General features: G+C 40.4%; 1 protein-coding gene across 5 annotated transcripts in view; it reads left to right on the forward strand.

Annotated features, from left to right (window-relative positions):
* Cbfa2t2 (CBFA2/RUNX1 partner transcriptional co-repressor 2) overlaps window positions 1-22,171 on the forward strand; it is a 103,196-nt gene that overhangs the window by 60,047 nt on the left and 20,978 nt on the right. For all 5 annotated transcript variants that reach the window (XR_005871607.1, XM_005084647.4, XM_013124092.3 and 2 more), the window contains 5 exons: window positions 4,317-4,406; window positions 10,754-10,935; window positions 11,854-12,107; window positions 16,737-16,822; window positions 18,619-18,814. Coding sequence is in view for 4 of the 5 variants with exons in the window: in XM_005084647.4 (XP_005084704.1) it covers window positions 4,317-4,406; window positions 10,754-10,935; window positions 11,854-12,107; window positions 16,737-16,822; window positions 18,619-18,814 (808 nt within the window). In the remaining variant the exon portion in view is untranslated. The remainder of the gene's footprint in view (window positions 1-4,316; window positions 4,407-10,753; window positions 10,936-11,853; window positions 12,108-16,736; window positions 16,823-18,618; window positions 18,815-22,171) is intronic.

The following is a 22,171-nucleotide window of genomic DNA, read 5'->3' on the forward strand; positions in this document are numbered from 1 at the left end:
TTCCCAAAGAATCTATAATGTGTCTTATTTTCGAAGGTATGGATTCCAGTAAGCAGCTTTGAATTTGTCATAAACAGCTTTCAGCAGGCCTGCTGAAGTCCAACCAAGTTAATAGAAGGTTGTTTCTATGTCAACATATTCAGTAGCTGGAGTATTATTTGCACACCAGTTTTAATTTTCAAAACAATATTTTGTAAAATTAGAAGTTTAATGGTCTAAATAAATAGTTTCTATAGTTATGTTGTTCAGCTCCGTGTGCATAATTTTAGTTTTTCTTTCTATACTAATCTTACTGAGCCTGCTTACAAAGGATTAACTTTCTATGTTGCCATCTGGGTGAGATTGAGTCTTCTCAATTTGTGAGAGAAGTGCTGCCTGTTGTCAGTATTTCCAGATGAAATACTGTAAGATTCACTCCTTGTAGAAGCATTGTATTCTTTCCCACATGTTAATTTCTGTTTATGATGAAAAATTGAGTTATTGTACTAGTCCTTATAGTTGCATTTTCTCTCAAAATATAGTTTAGGAAAACCCCTGAGGTTCTCTAGTATACTAGAGGGCAGGGCATGGAGCACAGTTGGTAGAGTACTTGTCTAGTATCCACAGCCCTGGGTACAATCCCAGTATTCTGGATATCTACGCAGAAAGACCAGAGAGAGGTTCAAAATTATCCTGAGTTTTACATAGTTTCAGTCTAACAATTCAGTGTATAAGATACCATCTCTAACCAAAAACTAACAGAGTCACCTGTAGGGCACTGGTCTTGAACTCTGTAGTCTAGAACCTTGAACTATTGATTGCTTGCCTCTGCCTCCTTAGTGCAAAGATTTTAGGCATGAGCTATCATTATTTTGTTTTGCTTTATAATGCCACAATTTATACATTTTTGCTTTTGATAACATTTGAATTGTTTGCATTTGGGGCAGTGTGTCAGGAGTGTTTGTAGATTGATTACCTTTTCCAGATTTGACATATGGTGGTGCTCACAGCTAACATTCATTCCAGAGAAGTAATAAAAATACACGGGCAGATTGTAAGAAGATTCACATGGGCAGCGTCTGGAGGAATCTATGTGCCGGCCTCCTTAATGTTCTCCCCATTTCATGATTACACAGAACACACTCTCCCCAAAACAAAGAAATGTATGCAGTGCTTCTTCCCAAAGAGTCCTGTAAAGACTCTGATTGCGACTGGGTCTTGTTGACCATCTATGTCTAGCTCCTCTTATATGGAATTCAATGCTTTAGCAAAACCAGAAATAGTAACAGTGAGCCCGTCTATCACATGGAGAAAGTGTGATTTTTTCCCCCCCCCCCCCGGTGGATTTATTTAGAACAAATCTACTTATTAGTCAAAATTTAAACTATGATAGAATAGTTAGTATTATTAAATGGAGACTTAGCTTTTTCTAAGTTTTTTTTTAAAGATTTTTTATTTATTTATTACATATACACCAGATTGAATTGTAGATGGTTGTCAGCCACCATGTGGTTGCTGGGAATTGAACTCAAGACCTCTGGAAGAGCAGTCAGTGCTCTTAACCTCTGAGCCATCTCTCCAGCCCTCTAAGTTTATTTTTTGTCGTATGAGTGTTTTGCTTGTATATATGATTGCATACCATGTGTGTGCAGTCTTAGAGGATGCCAGAAAGCATGTGTGTTGGGTTCCTTGGAACTGCAGTTACAGACCATTGTAAGCTGCCATATGGGTGCTAGGAATTGAATTCAGGTCCTCTGGAAGAGCAGCCAGCACTCAAAACATCAAGCCATCTCTTCAGCTCCAAGATGTATTTATTTTTATTTTATATGTGTGGGTGTTTCACCTGCGCGTGTGTTTGTTCACCACAGTGTGTAGTGCTCACAGAACCAGAAGAGTGTGTTGTATCCTCAGGATCTGTTTTCCTTAGCCCAGAGCCTTTCCAGCTCTCACTTGCTCTGGTGCTGTCTCTATGGAGCTTAGTGGTTGTAAGAGCCCATTTTATCACTTTTAGGTATATAATACAGTATGTTGTCATTGTTGTGCCTTTGCTGTCACCATTACCATCACTGCCATTCATCGTCAGAACTATTTTCGTCTATTTGGTTTTTCTAGATTATGTTTCATGTAGCCCCGGCTAAATTCACTGTGTGGCTGAAGATGACTTTTTTTTTGGGGGGGGGATGCTTTTCAAGTCAGGGTTTCTCTGTACTTACTGCCTTGGAACTCACTCTATAGACCAGACTGGCCTCAAACTCACTGAAATCCGCTTGCCCCTGCCTCCTGAGTGCTGGGATTAAAGGCCACCACTGCCCCACTGAAGATGACTTTTAACTACTTATTTTTCTGCCTCACCTTTCCAGTGCTAGGATTATGATCATGTGCCACTGTATTCAGTTTATGTAGAACCTAGGGTCATATTCAGGTCTTCATGTATACCAGACAAATACTGTGCTAACAGAGTTACACTCCAAACCTTTTCAGGGTTCAACAATGATGTAATGAGTGTCATTATTTTGTTTTTGTCTTTGTTTTTATTTTTGAGTCAAGGTTTTTCTGTGTAACAGTCCTGGTTGTCCTAGAACTCAATCTATAGACTAGGCTGGCCTTGAACTCACAGAGATCCCCTGCCCCTGAGTGCTGGGATTAAAGGCACCACTCCAGGTCGAAAATAAATGTTTTTCTAACGGATAAGGCATATCCTATTATCTGTTGTGTACATTTTGTTTACCCATTTGTCCTGTATGAGGAACACTGGGTTGTTGCTTCTACCTTTGCAGTTAGGGGAATTTTTATATCATTTTACAAGTTTTGCTATCCACATTCTCAGATCAATAGTCCACACTTCCACAAAGGCCTGGCTCCCCCCTTTTTCTTTATATATTCTATTTTGATTTTTATTTAGTGTATGCATGGATATGGGTGTGTTCCAGGGTTCTGGTGCCCTCTGCTGGCCTCAACAGGCACCAAACACTCACATGTTACATGTACATACATGTAGTCAAAACTCATACACACAAATCTTTGTTGGTTTACACTGAATCAGAGTTTCATGAAATGTTAACAGTGAAGATAAGACAAGCGACCCATTGCATGTAGCCTTTCTAAGTGTTCTTTTTTTTTTAATCTTAAAAAAAAAGTTATAATTTTATGGGAATTAGTGCTTTGCCTCCTTGTAGGTCTGTGTACCACATGTGAGTCTGGTACCTTCAGAGCCCTGAGGAGGCCATTAGATCTCCTAAAGACTGGAGTTAGAGCTTGTTGTGAGCTGCCATGTGGGGACTGGGAATTAAACCAGTTGCTTGACTGCTTAGCCATCTCTCCATCCCCTCTAATTTATTTTTGCAACTTCGTTGTGCTAATTTATCTCAAAAAATTGTAAAGCTATGCATAGTTTGTATGTCTGTAATTCCAGCGCTCAGTAAAGCTGTTCTAGGCCATCCTCAGTGCCATAGAAAGACCCTGTTGCCACCAAACAAAGTGTGGGGAACTATCTCTGTCCTTGTACTTTACCTTCTAAGTCCATTGTAGATGTTTCCTTGAGACTAAATCTACTAATATCCCACCCTTTACATTTTCTGTCTCCCAAAAATAACCATTTCCGAGCCTTTAAAAAATTATTACATGCGCCGGGCATTGGTGGCGCACGCCTTTAATCCCAGCACTCGGGAGGCAGAGGCAGGCGGATCTCTGTGAGTTCGAGGCCAGCCTGGCCTACAAAGTGAGTTCCAGGACAGCCTCCAAAGCCACAGAGAAACCCTGTCTCAAAAAACCAAAAAAAAAAAAAAAAAAAAAAAACATGCAGAGCCTTGCACTCTGGATGCAAAGTCAGGAGGATCTTTTGCATTCAAGCCAGCCAAGGCTACATAGTGAGGCCCTGACTCAAAACTCTAAACAAACAGATAAAAGAATTGCATCTATCTAATGTGAGTATGTGTATCCTTGTGTCACTGTAAATGCATGAGAGTCAGAGGACAACTACAGGAGACGGAACTCTGGTTTACCCACTTAATCATCTTACTGGACTGTGCATTCTTTAGAGAGGGAGAAAAACTAAGCTAAACAAAAGTTAAATAGTTAAGCTCTTTGTGATTTAACAGTTGACTGAAGACAGTCTGGTATGACAACTCATTCCTCTGAGATCAGTCTGCCCTGTTTTGTCCAAACATGTAGCCTTAAGTCTGTTCCTGTGGCATGAGTCATTTATTCTCTGCTACAAATCTGTATTAATTTGTCCCTCCATAGGGAAATTTTAGATCATTCCTTTGGTCTTTCCATATATTTAATCTATTTTGCTGCTGTGCCCAATTTTGGATGTTGAACATTATTTGTCTTTTCAGAATTCAACAGTGACAATTGAAGAATTCCATTGCAAGCTCCAAGAGGCTACAAACTTTCCTCTTCGTCCATTTGTGATTCCATTTCTCAAGGTAATTCTAAGAGGCATTCATTATAATTTACCATCAGCATTTCTTCAAAATCTGCTGATCCCTGCTCTGTGATCTCAGGGCCGCTTACTGTAGTTTACAATCTTTGTTGTATTGGGACTGGTAGGTAAACAGGATGTACATCAGCCTCAAACATGATGAGAATTGCAGTGCTTTGAGTGGTTTCTGTTTGCAAACATATAATCAGCTTACAGGAGCAAGTAAAGGAATAAAGAGAAAAAAACGAGGAAATCCCCCTAAATCTTTGGAGTGTGGTCTGAAGATGAAAAGTATGTGTTATCTGAGAGGAGAATCTTTGCAGAGAGAGTCTTATGCACTTGTCAGGAGAGTGTGAGAAGGCAGTGGTTGTTTTTCCTCAAACCCCAGCTAATGCAGTCTAATCAATGTCCTCTAGAATTATTGTTTCTAAATTATGGTTCTAAATTGCCATCTTTCTTTCTTTCTTTTTTTGGGGGGGGGGTATTTACGAGACAGGGTTTCTCTGTATTGTTTTGGAGGCTGTCGGTCAAGCCTGGCCTCGAACTCACAGAGATCCACCTGCCTCTGCCTCTCGAGTGCTGGGATTAAAGGCGTGTATCTTACTTTCTTAAAAGTGTTTTCATTTTGAAGTAGTTTCATGCACACAGATGAGTTGTAAGAGGGTACAGTAAGTTTTCCTTATGGTCTCAAACCAGTAGCACTTCATAATCATTTCCTGTCTTCTGATATTTAAAAAAAGAAGCTGTAGATGTGATACATCTAAATTTCCAAATCTATAATTTTCTTTTATCTTGCTACTAGGGATCCAACTTTTGGCTTCAAGTATGCCAAACAAGTGCTCTCTCAAGGAGTTGTGTCCAAGCTCTTAAATCAAGATGTTAACATTCACACAACACTTAGTGTCTAATGTACAGGCCTTATTTATGTTTTACTAGTGCCCCACTAATGCTCTTTACACAAAATTAAGCCTTTATGTGTGTGTGGTTTAATAAATTGATGTATTCCTCAGTTACACAAAATAGTCTAGTAAATAGAGTTGGGAGTGAGAGCCTTCCTTCCCATAATCATTTAAGACCAGAGACTGAGGAAAATTCCAAAATCTTCAACCTGTGGCTTACTAGATGATTGAGCACAAATTCAGTTAACTGATGGCTGAGAAGTGAGATAGAGGGAGAGAGCTAGAGAGAATGCTTGCATAAAGGGTTTTGAAGGAGCCAGGCCTGGGATTGGCATCTGTGTCTGTTTGTCTGCTATGACTCTCTGTCTCTATGTCCTCATTGTCCAGGACTCAGTCACATGGTGTCACCTAATTACAGCAGAGGATAGAAAATCTAGGCTAGATGCCAGGAGAAATCTTGTACATCAGTTTCTGCTGCAGATGCCGTTTGAGGGCTGTTTCTTTTCCTCTTGCCTACTGGCCTTCTCACAACTGAGGTAGGCATGGGAGGCCTTAAGACCTCCCACTGTGGAACCACCTTCTCGGTGCTCTAATCTTTGTGCCTTTGCTCTTGCTTTCTCTACTCTGCTAATACATGTAGTATCTGAAAAGGGCTTGAGGGACAAGTAGTTACTGATAAGGAGCATAAGGAAAAAATGTGGCATGGCACCAAAACACAGAAATTGGGGCTTCTTGTCTGCTCAGAGCACCAATCCTATCGTGATGGGTTGTTCCTGCCCTTGATGCCCTTGAGAGGGTAGAGCTTTTGTGTGAATACTTGGTAATGGATGCTTCTTTCTGCCATCTCAGAAACGGAGAGGTGCAGTCCTGGCCGTCCTGGAACTCATTCTGTAGACCAGACAGGCCTTGAACTCACAGAGATCCACCTTCCTCTGCCTCCTGAGTGCTGGGATTAAAGGTGTGCACCAGTATGTTTCTGCTTCCCCGGTGAAGAACCATGTTTTTTGTTCACTGGGACACAAGGTCTGGGCCTGTATTTAATCATGGTTCCTTATGGCATGTAATACTAATTTGTAACAGTTTCTCAACTTGTAATGAGTATTACAGATTTGAATAATTTTATTTTAATCGTGTGTATGAGTGTCTGTGTGTATATGTGATTGTTGGGTGCCTGTGGAGGCCAGAGGAGGGTGTTGGATCCCCTGGAACTGGGTGCTGGGCATTTAACTCAAGTTCTCATCAAGAAAAGTGTTCTTTAAGTGTGAGTCATCTTTCCAGCCACAAGAATGTCATGATTTAGAGGACGCTGATTGTAAAAAAAAAAAAACAAAAAACAAAAACAAAAAACAAAAAAAAAACAACTCAGCTTGCTTTGTTCTATATTTTAGTTAAGAATTACAGGTAGGCTGGGCAGTGGTGGCGCTCACCTTTAATCCCAGCACTCGGGAAGTAGAGATAGGTGGATCTCTGTGAGTTCGAGGCCAGTCTGATCTACAGAGCAAGTTCCAGGACAGCCTCCAAACTACAGAGAAACCCTGTCTTGAAAAAAAAAGACAATTGCAGGTAGTTTAGTGCATGGTATTAAATGCCTGTAACCCCGGCATCTAAGAGACAGGGGCAGGAATACTGCCCCTAGTTCAAGGCCAGCCTGGTCTATGTAACAAATTCCTGGCTAACTAATGGTACATAGCAAGATCATCTAAAAAAATCAAAAGGACAATATATCGGTATAAATAATTATCATAACTACCAGAAACAGAATTGCAGTAAATGGTGTCACTGCATGGTGGCACAGGACATAGACAGTGATTGGTTCCATCATTGATAATGCCTCCCCCCCTTAACAACAAAGCTAGTTTTCTGCCATGACTTTTTTCTATAAAGTTAATATTTTCTCTGATTAATTGATTGTTTTCCCACATGGTGTGCTAACACACAATTGCAGTCCTAGTACTTGGGAGGCTTGAGTCAGGAGGATCACAAATTGTAGATCAGCCTGGGCTACAGAGGTCCTTTCTCATAAACAAACAAACAAACAAACAGAAAAGTACTACCAGGGCTTGGAATTTAGCTCAGTGATGGAAGACCTACCTGTCATACACAAGGTTCTGAGTAAGTAGCACTGCCAGTTTAAAACAACAGTAAAGATTACTTTCCCAGCTGGGCGCTTTTGGCACATGCCTTTAATTCCAACACTCTGGAGGCAGAGAGGCAGGTGAATCTTTGTGAGTTCAAGGCCAGCCTGGTCTACAGAGTAAGTTCCAGGACAGCCAGGGCTACACAGAGAAACCTGTCTTGAAAAACAAAACAATAACAAAAAGATTACTTTTCCCTAATAGGTAACATGAACATGTATCAGATATTTTATTGAGTTGATAAAGGCATCCGTGAGACCTCACAGTCATTATTGCTTAATAGATAATGTTCATAGGTTACAATTAGTACCTTTTAAAACATTTTTAAGGGTGTGTTTGTGTGTGTGTGTGTGTGTGTGTGTGTGTGTGTGTGTGTGTGTGTGTGTAGTGGGGGGTGTACTCCGGTCCATGTACCAGAAGCAGTGTTATGTGTTGTGGAGCTGGAGTTTCAGGTACTTTTGGCAATCTGACCAGGGTCCTCTGTAATAACAGCAAATACCTTTAGCTGTGGAGCCATCTCTCCAGCTCCACAGATCACAGTACAAATAATGACTATGTAAGCACAGAACTCATTCTAATAAGTGGCACTTTCCAGAAACAGTTCATGTGAAATATAACAGTTGTTTTACTTCTATTAGCTATTTTTAAGTTACACACGAAGTAGCTCAAAATAAATGAAAGATTAGAATTTTGTTGTCAACTAGTTTGAACAGATTTAGCATACCATTTGGTTTTGTAACACTAAGAATGCTGTATACATATAAAATTTGCAGTTGATTTAATGCTGAGGAATACCCACTTGAAATTCAGTTAAACTAAATATTGCCCCCTTCTCCCTGAAAAAACCATACTGTTACTTTCATTAGTAGATTTGTACTACAAAATTTACTATGTTCAATTAACATATTTTGGATTTTATTTTTCTACCTATGAGGTATGAGGTAAATCCTTAGAATTCTGTTTCTTAGCTAACAAAATCTGATTATTATTTTGGTCAAACAAATATGCCTCCTTTTGCTCTCCTTAAACTTACTTTTATTTCCTCAAAAACTGTTCTGTTTTAATTTTGTTTGGATTTGGGGGGCTGTCGTAGCATGTGTATGGAGATCAGAGTTTAACTTGAAGGAATTGATTCTTACCTTCCTCCATGTGGATCCCTAGGATCAAACTCAGATCATCAGGCTTGGCAGCAAGTGTATTTATCCACTGAGCCATTCAGCCCCTAGAAAATGTTGAGGCATCAAGCAATGTATCCCTTTCCAAAATACTGATATTAGTTTATTTTGTTTTTGTTAATTGAGACTCAGCCTTATTATGTAGCTCTGGCCAGCCTTCCCAAATGCTAGAACTTGAGGTATAGTATATTTTGCCTGTTCTTAGAACTGTTTTGGACTAGAGCATAACAGGCCAGCCAGGAAGATGGTCTGATCTGAGGTGTATAAGTCTATACTAGACTCTGCTTTTGAGAACATGGAAACCTTGGTGGCTGAAAGTACTCTATGACCTTTGTCAGCCCTGAAGCTACTTAGACCCTGGTAGTCTTTTTTTCTTTTCTTTTCTTTTTTCTCTTTGTTTTGGTTTTGTTTTGTTTTGTATTACACAGGGTTTCTCTGTGTAACCCTGGATGTCCCAGAACTCACTCTGTAGACCAGGCTGGCCTTGAACTCACAGAAATCCAGTTGCCTGTGCCTCCCAAGTGCTTGGATTAAAGGTGTGTGCCACCACCACCCAGCTTGTCTTTTCTTTATATCTGAATTTATAGACAACTGTTCACTGAGACTCTAAAATTAAAAAACAATTTATGAAATTTGTGTTAGCAGAACATAATTAGCTATGTTTTTCCTGTATGTCGCCAAAGGACACGTCACAAATACAAAGATTTGACATGTTTTCTTTTTTTAATTAAGTTTTTACAGTTGTAAGATTGAGATTCTAGACCAGACTTAAGAAGTGTTTCATATTGTCAGATTCTCTATTCTTAACTGTGTTATTTGGAAAACAGCATGAGGTAGGTTGTTACAGCAGCCTTTTGGCCAACATTTGAGGTTTTGTCAATTTATTTCTGCTTTAAAACAGCTACTAATTATGGTGCCTGCTTAGTTAACCCTCAGTGAGGGGGTGACTACTTGCATGTATTAAAACTTTTCATTTACTCATTTGTCTCTTGAGGTAAAGGTATCCATTATAGGCCCCTCCCTGAATTATGTTTAAATTTAGGGAAAAAATACAACTTTTTGATAATATGTAAAAAGAATTAGAATTCTGAAGTTTAAAAGTATAGGAAATTTTGTGGGTTTGTTTGCTTTTTATAATTTATTTTTATTTTATGTGCATTGGTGTTTGCATGTATTTCTGTGTGAAAGCATTGGATCTTGGAGTTACATACAGTTATTAACTGATATATAGGTGCTGGGGATTGAGCCTGGGTCCTCTAGAAGAGCAGTCAGTGCTCTTAACCACTGAGCCATCTCTTCGGCCCGTTTTGTTTTTCATCTACCAAAAGTTTTCTAAGTATGAGAAGAAAAAAATAGCAGAACATAATTTTCCTTTTCCAGATTATATTATTCACCAATACTCCTCTGCATTTCCAGAGTAATCCTTGTTTCCAGGATTCCAGGATCTCTCCAGAGAGCCCTCAGAGAAGGTTGAGTGCCACCATCAGAGAAGGGTTGTGATTTAGAAGAGAGAAACCAGAGCTTGTAATTCTCCTTTTTAGGCAGTAGTAATTCTCTTAACTGGCTAGTCTTCAAGAAGATGTATATTTTGGGAGTTGGAGATGCAGTTTAGTAATAGAGTCATATCTCCATTTGGCCCTAATCCTATTTCCCAGACTGAGAAAGCCTTGCTGAAAATGTATGTTTTAGGGCTGGAGAGGCAATCCAGTGGTAAAGAGCGTTTGTTGTTTTTGCAGAGAACCTAAATTTGATGTACAGCACCAGTAGTGCTGTGGCTCACAAGCCCTAGTAACCCAGCTATAGGACATCTGTACTCACAAACATGCAGTTAAAAATGAAAGGCATCTTGGAAAAAAAAAAAGAAAAATGTATGTTTTTAAATTCTGCGTTCAACAAACCTTTATTGTGCTCTTTATCAGGCCATGGAAGTAACTAAGACAGTCTCTTTAAGAAGACTGACATCTTCCTGGGAGAAGAAACACACCAACCAATAACTTATATAAAAGTACCCCTTTACACTTTGATGTCACTTGTGTTAGAGGGAGAAAGCAAAGAGTGCTTTTTTTCTGCAAGAGCTCGTTGAGATGCTAATCTCTGTGGGTAGGGCTCAGCAGATGGGAAAACTGCCTCTTTCTTTTCAAGGCCAACCTGCCCCTGCTGCAGCGAGAACTGCTGCATTGTGCTCGGGCTGCCAAGCAGACCCCATCCCAGTACTTGGCTCAGCACGAGCACCTTCTGCTCAACACCAGTATTGCATCTCCTGCTGACTCTTCTGAACTGCTTATGGAGGTTCATGGAAATGGAAAGAGGCCCAGTCCAGAAAGGTGAGCTGCTCTTTGCTTTAAAAGAAAGAAGGTTTGATTGGTGGTTTGTAGACAGATAATGTCTTAGACTTTCCAAGATTAATTTTCCTTTGTCCCAGTGACTCTTCAGGTAACTGATTGCACATTCCTGGTGAGAAGCTCTGCCCTAGAGTTTAGACATGAAGACTCAGCTCCCGGGATTGTCCAGTCCCTTAAGCCAGCGACAAGTCTCAGGTTGTGGTTGTGAATAATCTAATAATAATGCCACAATAATACATGAGATGTTGACGAAGCAGTATTATGAACAATAGAAAGATTACTACAGTTGAAGCTGAGTGACTAAAACCCCTACCAAGTCACAGAGGCAGTTTTCTTCCCAGCAACTGACCTCTATAATAACAGATTTGACCTTCAGCATTCCTAAACCTTATCGAACCTTGTCCTGTTCAGTTTCTCCCATCCTGTGTCATGATTAGATGATTCTGCTATTCTGCTTACTGGACCTTTCTTCTTCACACTGGAATAAGTAAACATTTACGTATTGTTTCTGGCCCCTGAAGACAGTTCCATTCATACCTCTTGTTAAACCATTCCTGAGCTGGGTACGGGAACACACACCAGAAGTCACGGCTACTGCAGAGGCACTGAAGTCAGATCTCTGGTGTTTGAAGACTGGCCTGGGTAACATACTGAGATAAGGGCTGATGGGCTGGGAGTATACCAGTATGAAGCATGTGCTTATTAGCATTTGGGCTGCAGCACCAAAAATAAACAACCATTCTTTGAAGTCTTCCTACTTTGGAAAGTACGTAGTATCTGAAGGTTGGGTTTCCTATGAGATGAATTGTTGGGAAGAAGCTGCTGTCCTGAGACTTGGTAGGGATGTTAACATGAGCACTTCTTGACAGGCTGCTATAAGCACTTCTGATTGTTCTACAGGAGGGAAGAGAATAGTTTTGAAAGAGATACAATTCCTTCTGAACCACCTGCCAAGAGAGTGTGTACTATCAGCCCTGCTCCCCGGCACAGTCCTGCCCTTACTGTGCCCCTCATGAATCCTGGGGGCCAGTTCCATCCTACTCCACCACCTCTTCAGCACTATACTTTAGAAGACATTGCAACTTCTCACCTGTATCGGGAACCCAGCAAGATGCTAGAACACCGAGAAGTCCGTGAGAGGCACCACAATCTTAGTAAGTGGTCTCAGCAGCATGACAATGCTGTAATCTGGAGGAAATCCATGGATTGCTTTCCTATTCAATGATAAAGCCAAATAATATCATCATTGCCTTTTTTCTGTTGATAAGATGATGTTGTGCAGCTGGACATAGTTCCACATACCTGTAATTCCAATACTATAGAGACTGAAGTAGGATGATCAACTCAGGGTCATCCTTATCCACATAAGGAGTTAGAGGCTAGCCTGTGCTATAGATAAAAAAGAAAGAAAGGAAGGAAGGAAGAAAAAATAGAGGACTGGACATGGTGGCATGCATCTTATCAGTCAGGAGAATCAACCCAAGTTTGAGGCTAGCTTGGTTTACATAAGTTCCAGGCCAGTAAGAGTTGCCTTGACTCTACATGTGTAATCTGATAGAAATTGTTTAGCCTTGTGAGCCTGAGAGTGACAGAGTGATAGCAACAAAGCAACAACAACAACAACAACCTCCTCCTCCTCCTCCTCCTCCTCCTCCTCCTCTTCCTCCTCCTCCTCCCCCTCCCCCTCCCCCTCCTCCTCCTCCTCCTCCTCCCCCCCTCCTCCCCCTCCCCCCCTCCTCCTCCTCCCCCTCCCCCTCCCCCTCCCCCTCCTCCTCCTCCTCCTCCTCCTCCTCCTCTTCTTCTTCTTCTTCTTCTTCTTCTTCTTCTTCTTCTTCTTCTTCTTCTTCTTCTTCTTCTTCTTCTTCTTCTTCTTCTTCTTCTTCTTCTTCTCCTTCTCCTTCTCCTTCTCCTTCTCCTTCTCCTTCTCCTTCTCCTTCTCCTTCTCCTTCTCCTTCTCCTTCTCCTTCTCCTTCTCCTTCTCCTTCTTCTTCTTCCCATTTTTCGTTATTGAGCTATACATTTCCCACACTCCCCTTCACTCCTCCCCTCTTCCCTTCCATTCTTATCCTATCTCCCACACTCCCAATTTACTCAGGAGATCTGGTCTATTTCCCCTTCCTAGGTGGATCCATACATGTCTCTCTTAGGGTCCTCTATGTTCTCTGGGGTTGTGACCTGTAGGCTGGTTGTCCTTTGCTTTATGTCTGATACCCCCTTGTGAGTGATTGCGTATTATATTTGTCTTTCTAGGTCTGGGTTACCTCACTTAGGATGACTCTTTCTAGTTCTGTCCATTTGCTTGCAGATTTCAAGATGTCATAGTTTTTACCACTGAGTAGTACTCCATGTGTAAATGTACCACATTTTCCTTATCTATTCTTTGGCTGATGAGAACTAGGTTGATTCCAGGTTCTGGCTATTACGAATAATGTGCTGTGAACATAGTTGAGCAAATATCCTTGTGGTGTGAGTGTGCATCCTTTGGTATATGCTCAAAAGTGGTATTGCTGGGTCTTAAGGTAGGTTGAGTCTCAATTTTCTGAGAAACCACTGTACTGATTTCCAAAGTGACTGTAAAAATTTGCACTCCCACCATCAATGGAGGAGTGTTCCTCTTTCTCCACATTCTCCAGCATAAGCTGTCATCAGAGTCTTTGATCTTGGCCATTCTGACAGGTGTAAGATGGTATCTCAGAGTTGTTTTGATTTGCATTTCCCTGATGACTAAGGATGGTGAGCATTTCAAATGGTCTTTCGGCCATTTGAGAATTCTCTGTTGAGGGAGTTCTCTTTTTAGATTATTTGGTCTTTTGATGTCTAGTTTCTTGAGTTCTTTGTATATTTTGAAGATCAGTCCTCTGTTAGATGTGGGGTTGGTCAAGATCTTTTCCCATTCTGTAGGCAGCTGTTTTGTTTTGTTAACTGTGTCTTTTGCTTTACAGAAGATTCTTAGTTCCAGGAGGTCCCATTTATTAATTGTTGCTCTCGGTATCGGTTTTTTGTTTTTCTATATGAAGTTGAGTATTGTCCTTTCAAGGTCTGTGAAAAATTGTGCTGGGATTTTGATGGGTATTGCATTGAATCTATAGATTGCTTTTGGTAAGATTGACATTTTCACCATGTTAATCCTACCTATCCAAGAGCATAAGATATCTTTCCATGTTCTGATGTCTTCAATTTCTTTCTTCAAAGACTTAAAAGTTCTTGTCATAGGTCTTGAGAGTAATAACTTCTGAAATGAATGAAGATAACATTACCAGGTTCTCTGCTCTTTTGTTAGGTTTGAAATGCCTGAAGCATAGGCCTATGTAAGTATTAAATTTAGAAATAAACACTCCCATTTTAAAAGCTCAGAGTCCTGATTTGAGATCAGTTTTGAAAAGAGCTTTTGTCATATTCTCTTTTGTAAATGAATCTTTAGAGTTTAACTCCTCAGTGTCAATCAGGAAGAAAGAAAGAAAGAAAGAAAGAAAGAAAGAAAGAAAGAAAGAAAGAAAGAAAGAAAAAGAAAGAAAGAAAGGCTACCATCTTGACAGGTTTCTCTTGCATTCCATTTGTTAGGGGTACCTTGTAGAGAACACATTGACTCTTTCCCACTCAGACCTAGGCTGACTAGCTTCTTCCCAAGGCATAAACCTCACTAGGAACTCATGCTTCATGCAGTTCTTACTGAATGGTGAAGGCCATGAGAGCATTGTCTCCATACATTTACTGAGTCTCAGCTACCACAAATTATTTGATTTAGTCTTTCCAGAAGGTCTAGACAACCATACAGAGAGGATCAAGGCAACCGTGGCTAGTGTCACATAACTAGTAAGTGGCCTTGACAAGACTCAGTTCCTAAGCTGCCTGATGTTGTGGTTGCCTACATTGGCATCAGGTGATGGTACATAACCTTTATTACTGTCCTTCCATACTCTCTCGTGCCTTTTGTTTAGCTAGACTGGGGGGGTCATTAAGATGGCTCAGTGAATAAAGGCACTTGCCATGTAAGCCTGAGTCTTGAGTTTGATTCCTGAAGAGAATTAACTCCATAAAGTTGTTCTCTGATCTCCATGTGTCATCATAGTCAACATCATCATACACATACAGACACAAACAATAACATTAAATTCTTTTTCAGAACTAGACTTGCTATTGATTTTTTTTCACTCCCTCTTCATACACAGTTTCTGCCCATTTGAGAAAGAAGAATGGTGAAAGCTAGTTGTAGTGGTTTGAAAGAAAATGGCCCCCAAAGGGAATTGTTACTATTAGGAGTATGACCTCGTTGGAGGAAGAGGAAATGTGTCACTCACTGTGTGAGCAGGCATTGAGGTCTGTTGCTGAAAGATTCCCTTAGTATGACTGTCAGTTGACTTTTGTGGCCTGTATATCAAGATGTAGTCAGCATGCAGTCATGCTCCCCACTATGATGATAACGGACTGAACTTTTGAAACTGTGATTCACCCCAATTAAATATTTTCTTTATAAGAATTGCTGTGGTTATGATGTCTCTGCACAGCAATAAAAACCCTAAGACAGTAGGTATAAATTTTTGTTAAATTTTACTTGTATTTCTAATAGTTTTAGAAAAACTTTATATCTACATCTGGAATTGTACTTTGAAACTGTTGGTCACCTACCATGTTTTCCTTGGATCTATTAGGAAATGTCTGTCCTATTATGCTGGTCCACATTCACCAAACTATCACATTCCACTCCCCTTTACTCTCGTAAAGTAAAATCCGTGAACACAACCTGTAGCCTACCTTATATCTCTAAATTTAGGATCTGTAGTCTAACCAAAATATAGACAAGTATTTACAATAAAATGTACTAGTGCTTAGGCATTAGAAGATAGTCATGAAAGATAACAGTGTTTAGGGTATAGCTTAGTGGTAGAACAAACTGCAATTCTCTTGCCTCTACTTTGCATGTAATAGAGTTAAAGATGTGTGCTACAACACTTCTTAGTCAGTGTTTTCTTGCTGTGAAAAGACCATGACCACAACAGCTATTATAAAAGAAAGCATTTAATTGGGGCTTGCTTAAGTTTCAGAGGTTTGGCTGCAAATCCCTGAAAGCATGACAGCATGCAGGTAAACATGGTGCTGGATCCAAAGGCAGCAGGAAAGAAGAGAGAGCCACTGGGCCTGACTTGGCCTTTTGAAACCTCAAAGCCCACCCCCAGTGATACACCTTCTAATATTTTGAAGTAGTGCCATTCTCTGGTGACTAAGCATTCAAATATGTGAGCCTGTGGGGCCCATTCTTATTCAAGCCACCACCATATACAGCCAACTCAACAGAATACTTCTGATATTTTATTTTTCAGAGCGTTGGATATGAAATGCTTATGTGAACAAAGGAAAAGTCCATAGCCCCTAATAACTTAGAAGATTGGCTATCTTTAGAAGTTGTTTATGATCTATGTGTACTTTCTTTTCTGATATAACCTGTTGTGTTTGTTTATCTTTTGGGATTTGTCTTTACAACTGAATTGATAAGAGTTTGGGAATCTTGCCCCAAAAGTGCTGGGAATGGAACCCAGGTTCTAGTGCATGCTAGATAAACTTTCTATCACTGAGCTATATTTCCAGTTCCTGGAGTTATTTGATCTGAATACTAACTATTTATTGGTTAACATTAATGGTTGTGTCATTTTGTGCGTCTTATACCAGATGTGGTAACTTACTCCCTTAGTAGTGTGCTCTAAGTTGACATAACTATGTTGTGTACACTTGATAAAATTCAGTTGCTCCGTATTCTTTAAAATATAATCGCTTGTTGTTTCTAATAGATCTGAATGGAGGCTATCAAGATGAGTTGGTAGACCACCGTTTGACAGAAAGGGAATGGGCTGATGAATGGAAACATCTTGACCATGTAAGAATCTCAGCATGTTTAATTTCCCTAAGTTCTTATTACTTTTAACTCTTTATTGTTTGTTTTGCTTTTTGTTGTTTGTTTTGGGGTTTGGTGTGTACTTGTGTGCACATGAACGTTAGCATGCATGCACATTTGTGTACATGCCATGACTTGAATGTGGAGATTCAGAGAACAACTATTTAGACTTCTGCCCTAGCAGCAAGCTCCCTTTACATTCTTAACCATTTTGCCCGCCCTCTTTTGTTTTTTACTTTCCTATTAAGGCATGTACCACTGCATTCAGCTATTTTAATTCTTAATGCTGACAGTAGTTCATGTGTGCTTGAAGTAAGCATGACTTTTGAACAGGTGAAGAGTTGCAGAGTCACTCCCAGATCTTGGGGCTAGGCTGATCTCTCCAGTTCCGAAACCAGGTAGTCATGTAATAGGTGGTTAGAGTAAAGGCTTCAGCTTTGCTACTTACTGCCTTTGTGAGCTCAGTAAGGTTCAGTGAGGTGACTCTGAGGGCAAGGCACTTGCAGCTAAGGTTGAGAGCCTAAGTTTAATTCCCAAAACCCACATGGTGGGTGGGGGAGAATCAACTCTTCACAGGTTGTCCTCTGACCTCGCTCATGGGTCATGGAATGTGCTCACGAAGACACACAAACACACTCACCACTAAAATTATTTAATCTCTCTCCTTAAAAAAATAAAAAGAAAGAAAAAGACTGGCATTATTTGTAATAATACATAAAGTGTTTATTATAGAGTGTGGCACATGGAAAGTTAAACAAATCCAAGATAGAATTAGTGTGCTGATACAGACTAGTGTTCTCTTTCCCATCAGAGAACATCTCTTCTCCCTGAAAATAGGCAGTGCCTACTTGAAAATGGCATATTGTGGCTTTACCTCAGATATTATTACTGTTACTATCACTATCATCATTATTTGGCCATGGTCCTTACTTAAGGGGTAGGTAGTGCATTCGTGTATGTATGTGTGCATGCATATATGTCTGTCACAGAGACAGCCCCAGATTGCATTATTACAAAAACATCTTTTACTCAGTGAGCTGTTAGCTTACAGACCAGCAGTTTTCTTTTTATTAAAAAAGCAAACAAACAAAAAAACCTTATTTTGCATATGTAGGTGTGATATGATGTGCCGTAATGAGTTATGTGAGAGTCAGGATTCAGTTCTCTCCTTCCACCCTGTAATTTCCAGAGGGCAGCAAGTACACCTTACCTCTTGAGCCATGCTGGCCTATATAAAGACTTTTTTTTTTAATGACATAAGTATATAAGTAGATGTGCACAGGATATATGCAAATGCCACACATTTTATACAAGGGAATTGGAGTACTTGTGACTTTTAGTGTTCCTGGAGGGTTCTAGAACCAGTACATCCATGGATAGGAAAAAATAGTGGCGTATATAAAATGAAAGGTATAAAAGGGACTATAGAGATGACTCAGTGGTTAAGAGCTCTTGCTGTTCTTGCAGAAGACCTGCTTCTCAGCATCCACATGGCAGCTCACAACCATCAGTAACTCTAGTTCCAGGGGCTCTTGTTCCCTCTTCTCATCTCTGAGGGCAACACATGGGCACATACGTTTGTGCAGACCAAATATTCACATGCATAAAATAAATTAATTTTTAAAAACAATGTATAAGAATGACTTTCAAATATAATCTTTATTCCTAAGGTTATAAAATCTGTGAGTGTGCCCCCCCCCCAGTGGTTTGTCCATCCTTGATTTTCACTGTTCCTTGTTTAAATTTCTCATTTCTACCTCACTTTCTTTCCTGCTTAGGCCCTGAATTGCATTATGGAAATGGTAGAGAAAACGAGACGCTCCATGGCAGTTCTAAGGCGCTGTCAAGAATCTGATCGTGAAGAACTCAACTATTGGAAAAGGCGATTTAATGAAAACACAGAGATGAGGAAATCTGGGACTGAGCTAGTCTCCAGACAGCACAGCCCTGGGAGTACAGATTCTCTCAGCAACGGTAAGGATAGAAAGAGGTAGCCTAGAAGGAACAGCAACTTTCACTCCACTTTAAACATCAGATAGATCTGAGTTCATTGTTAATTTTGCAGCACTTGTTTGGTTGGTTTGTTTTTTGAGAATCTTACTATGTAGCTTAAACTGGCCTCAATCCTCTTGCCTCAATTTCTCAAGTGTTGGCATTAAAGGTTTGCACCACCATGCCCAACTATATTATTTAATTGTATGTGTATTCGTGTGCCATGTTTGTGGAGGGTGTTTGTTGTTTCATTCCACCATACTGGTTCTAGGAATTAAACTTAGTTCTCCAGGCTTGGTAGCAGGCACTCTTAACCTATTGAGCTATCTTGCTATCCCCTTTATTACTACTTTTTGTTGTTGTCGTTAAATTGGTGTGTTGTGGGTGTCAGAGGACAACTTACAATATTCAATATTCTTCATCTATCATGTGGTTTCCAGGATTGAACTCCGGTCTTTAGCCCCTGCTACAAAGACCATGACTTACTGAGCCTGACTCCTCCCTGCTACACTCCATGCAAGTTTGCAAGCACCAGGTTTTTCTGTTCATGTTCTGATCTGCTGACTATCAACCATGCTTCCCACAATTCCCTCCTTAGGTTTGATTGATTTGCTCAAGCTGCTCACAGGCTCAGGGAAGCAAGCTTATCTGTTTACAAAGGACACACATAAAGAGATACAAAGCACAAGGTCTCGGGAAGGATCACAGGGCTTCTCTAGACCTGCCACACTCAGAAACTGCACATTTCAGCCAACCAGCTTTATGCATCCTGTGCCTCATGGCCATATCATTGCAGTTGAATTACAATAGACTGGGTGGGGGAATCAAGGAAGGCTTGTGTGCATCAGTTTTTTTGTTTTTTGTTTTTAACTTCTGCAGCATGCCTTGTCTAGGTGATGGGGCAAGACCCACCGGTATAATGTATTATCAGACAAGGGTCCATTCAAACAGTTTTGTTAGTTTGGGTTTGGTTTGATTGTTTGTTTTCTGAGATGGGTTCTCATTCTGTAGTCTAGGCTGACCTCAGATTTAAGCTTAAGCCCTGCCTTTGCTGAGATTACAGCATGAATAATCAGCAAATCCTATGGTTTTGTTATGGCCCAGTCCCAGTGTAGAAAAGTTTGGTTGAGAGTGAAGACAAGAGTAAGGGGAGGAGAAATTCAGGCTTATATGGCCTCCAATGGAGGAGTTATTAGCCAGAAACAATGGTGACATCTAAAATTTGGTGACTGGGGCATAGATTAATGATGAGTACTTGCCTAGCTTGACCTGAGTTCAGCACAGCAATAACAGAGATCAATAAGGGAGAAAGAAAAGAGTACCAGTTATGTATATCACATCGTAACTGGGTACTTTGATGGCTGCACTTACCATATTCCTTCTTGATGGTATCCACCCCTCTTTACTTTCTTTTCCTCAGTTACTCTCTACTTCCTGGTAGCTGCCTTCAAAAGATTAGCTTAGGCAAAGCTGGGTTGTACTTCATGATGCAGCAGAGAGGAGTAGCTCTTCTCCCCAGGGTACATCCAGGAAGCAAGAGTTATCCCCCAGAATGTTCCGTCATTTACCCCCAGAAGCTGAAAAGGTGCCCTATCCAAAGGCACAGCTGAATGACAGGCCATCTGTGATCACACTTTCTCCACCCACCCACTTAAAGTTCCCAAATGTTCATCAAAGAGAATGAATTTCTTCTTATGACAGACAGTGCTAGCGTTTTTCATAGAAGGCAGCTGTTAGTCTCAAAAGGACTGGAAGAAAATTTTGAGGAAATGCCAGCATTAATAATGTGTGTCCTATCCTAAATAGCTAAGGGCTACCACTTTCTCTTTTAATTCACAGGCGTAGCTCTTGAGTCAGTCATCAATTGGCACCATTTTATATGGGGTATCTGGTATATCAAGAAACAATTTACGTTCGAGCACACACCTTTCATTTAAAACTTCAAAAACAAGTGAGGCTAATTCTTGGGTCACTCTAACAAATTTGAGCCCTTAACAAATATTCCCTGAAGGGACTTAGAGATCCTGGACTGAAGATTGACATCCACAGTCACGTACATCCCTTCCATGAGAATGCGTGTGTGCCGCTGGGGTGGCTGAGTGCAGGCTAACAGCACTCAGTAAAACACTGCTGTGCGCTGTACAAACTACCCTAACTTGAGGGCCTAGCTGGGATGACCATATTGTCTAATGTGTCTGGGACAGTTACTATTTTTATGACCTGTCAAAGTCATTACTAGCACCCCCCCTTTCAAAATGAAGACAATTCGATAAATTCTAATCACTCTAGATTTAGTGTTTCACGGATCCCAGTGTCTCCTATTAGTCTGAGAACATTGACAACCTGTCTGATTTCAGTTGTGTCATTTATCTGGGATACAGCTTAGTTGGCATAATGTTTACTTAACATGCACCAAACCCTGGCTTTAGTCCCTAGCACCACAAAAGCCAAAAACTTAATGTACACTTGTACTTACAACATTTGGTAAGTAGAGACAAGAGTTTAATCAAAAGTTAATTGCTAGTCTGAAGTTCATGAAACCCTATCTGAAAGGAAGGGGAGGAAGAGAAGGGGGAAAAATGGTAGGGTAGGGGCTAGAGGAATGGTTCAATAGTTAAAAACACTAGATGCTCTTCCAGGGGGCAGAACTTTACATGGCTCACAATCACTTTTAATTCAGCTTCAGGGAATCTGACCTACCTAAGCAGGGCACTAATACAGGCTCAAATTCATACACGTGTAGTCAGACTTTTTGTTGGGACCATTGACTCCCCAATAATGATACGGAGACTTACTAATTATAAAAGTTCAGCCTATAGCTTAGGCTTGTCCCACTAGCTCTTATAACTTATATTAACCCATTTCTAGTCATCTACATGTTGCCAGGTGACTCGTGGTTTTACCTGTCCTGCATGTCTTGCTCCCTCTCGGTATGGCTGGCACTCCACCTTTCTTCTTCCCAGCACTCTGTCCAGAATGCTATATCTCCTGCCTAGCTATTGACTGTTTATCTTTTATTAAACCAATCACAGTGACACATCTAAACACACACTTAATGAAAATCAAATATAAATCTTTTGTTTGTTTTGGCTTTTGTAGACGGTATCTCTCTGTATAGCCCTGCATGTCCTGGAACTCGCTCTGTAGACCAGGCTGGCCTCAAACTCACAGAGATCTGCTTGCCTCTACCTCTGGAGCACTAGGATTAAAAGTGTGTACCACCACTTCCAGGCTAAATATAAATCATTTAAAGAAAAATAAAAATGGCAGGTTTGGGGGCTGGAGAGATGGTTCAGAGGTTAAATTCCCAGCAACCACACGGTGGCTCACAACCGTTTA

This window comes from Mesocricetus auratus, unplaced genomic scaffold (assembly GCF_017639785.1).
Source record: "Mesocricetus auratus isolate SY011 unplaced genomic scaffold, BCM_Maur_2.0 Super-Scaffold_100028, whole genome shotgun sequence".
In the NCBI taxonomy this organism is placed as follows: domain Eukaryota; kingdom Metazoa; phylum Chordata; class Mammalia; order Rodentia; family Cricetidae; genus Mesocricetus; species Mesocricetus auratus.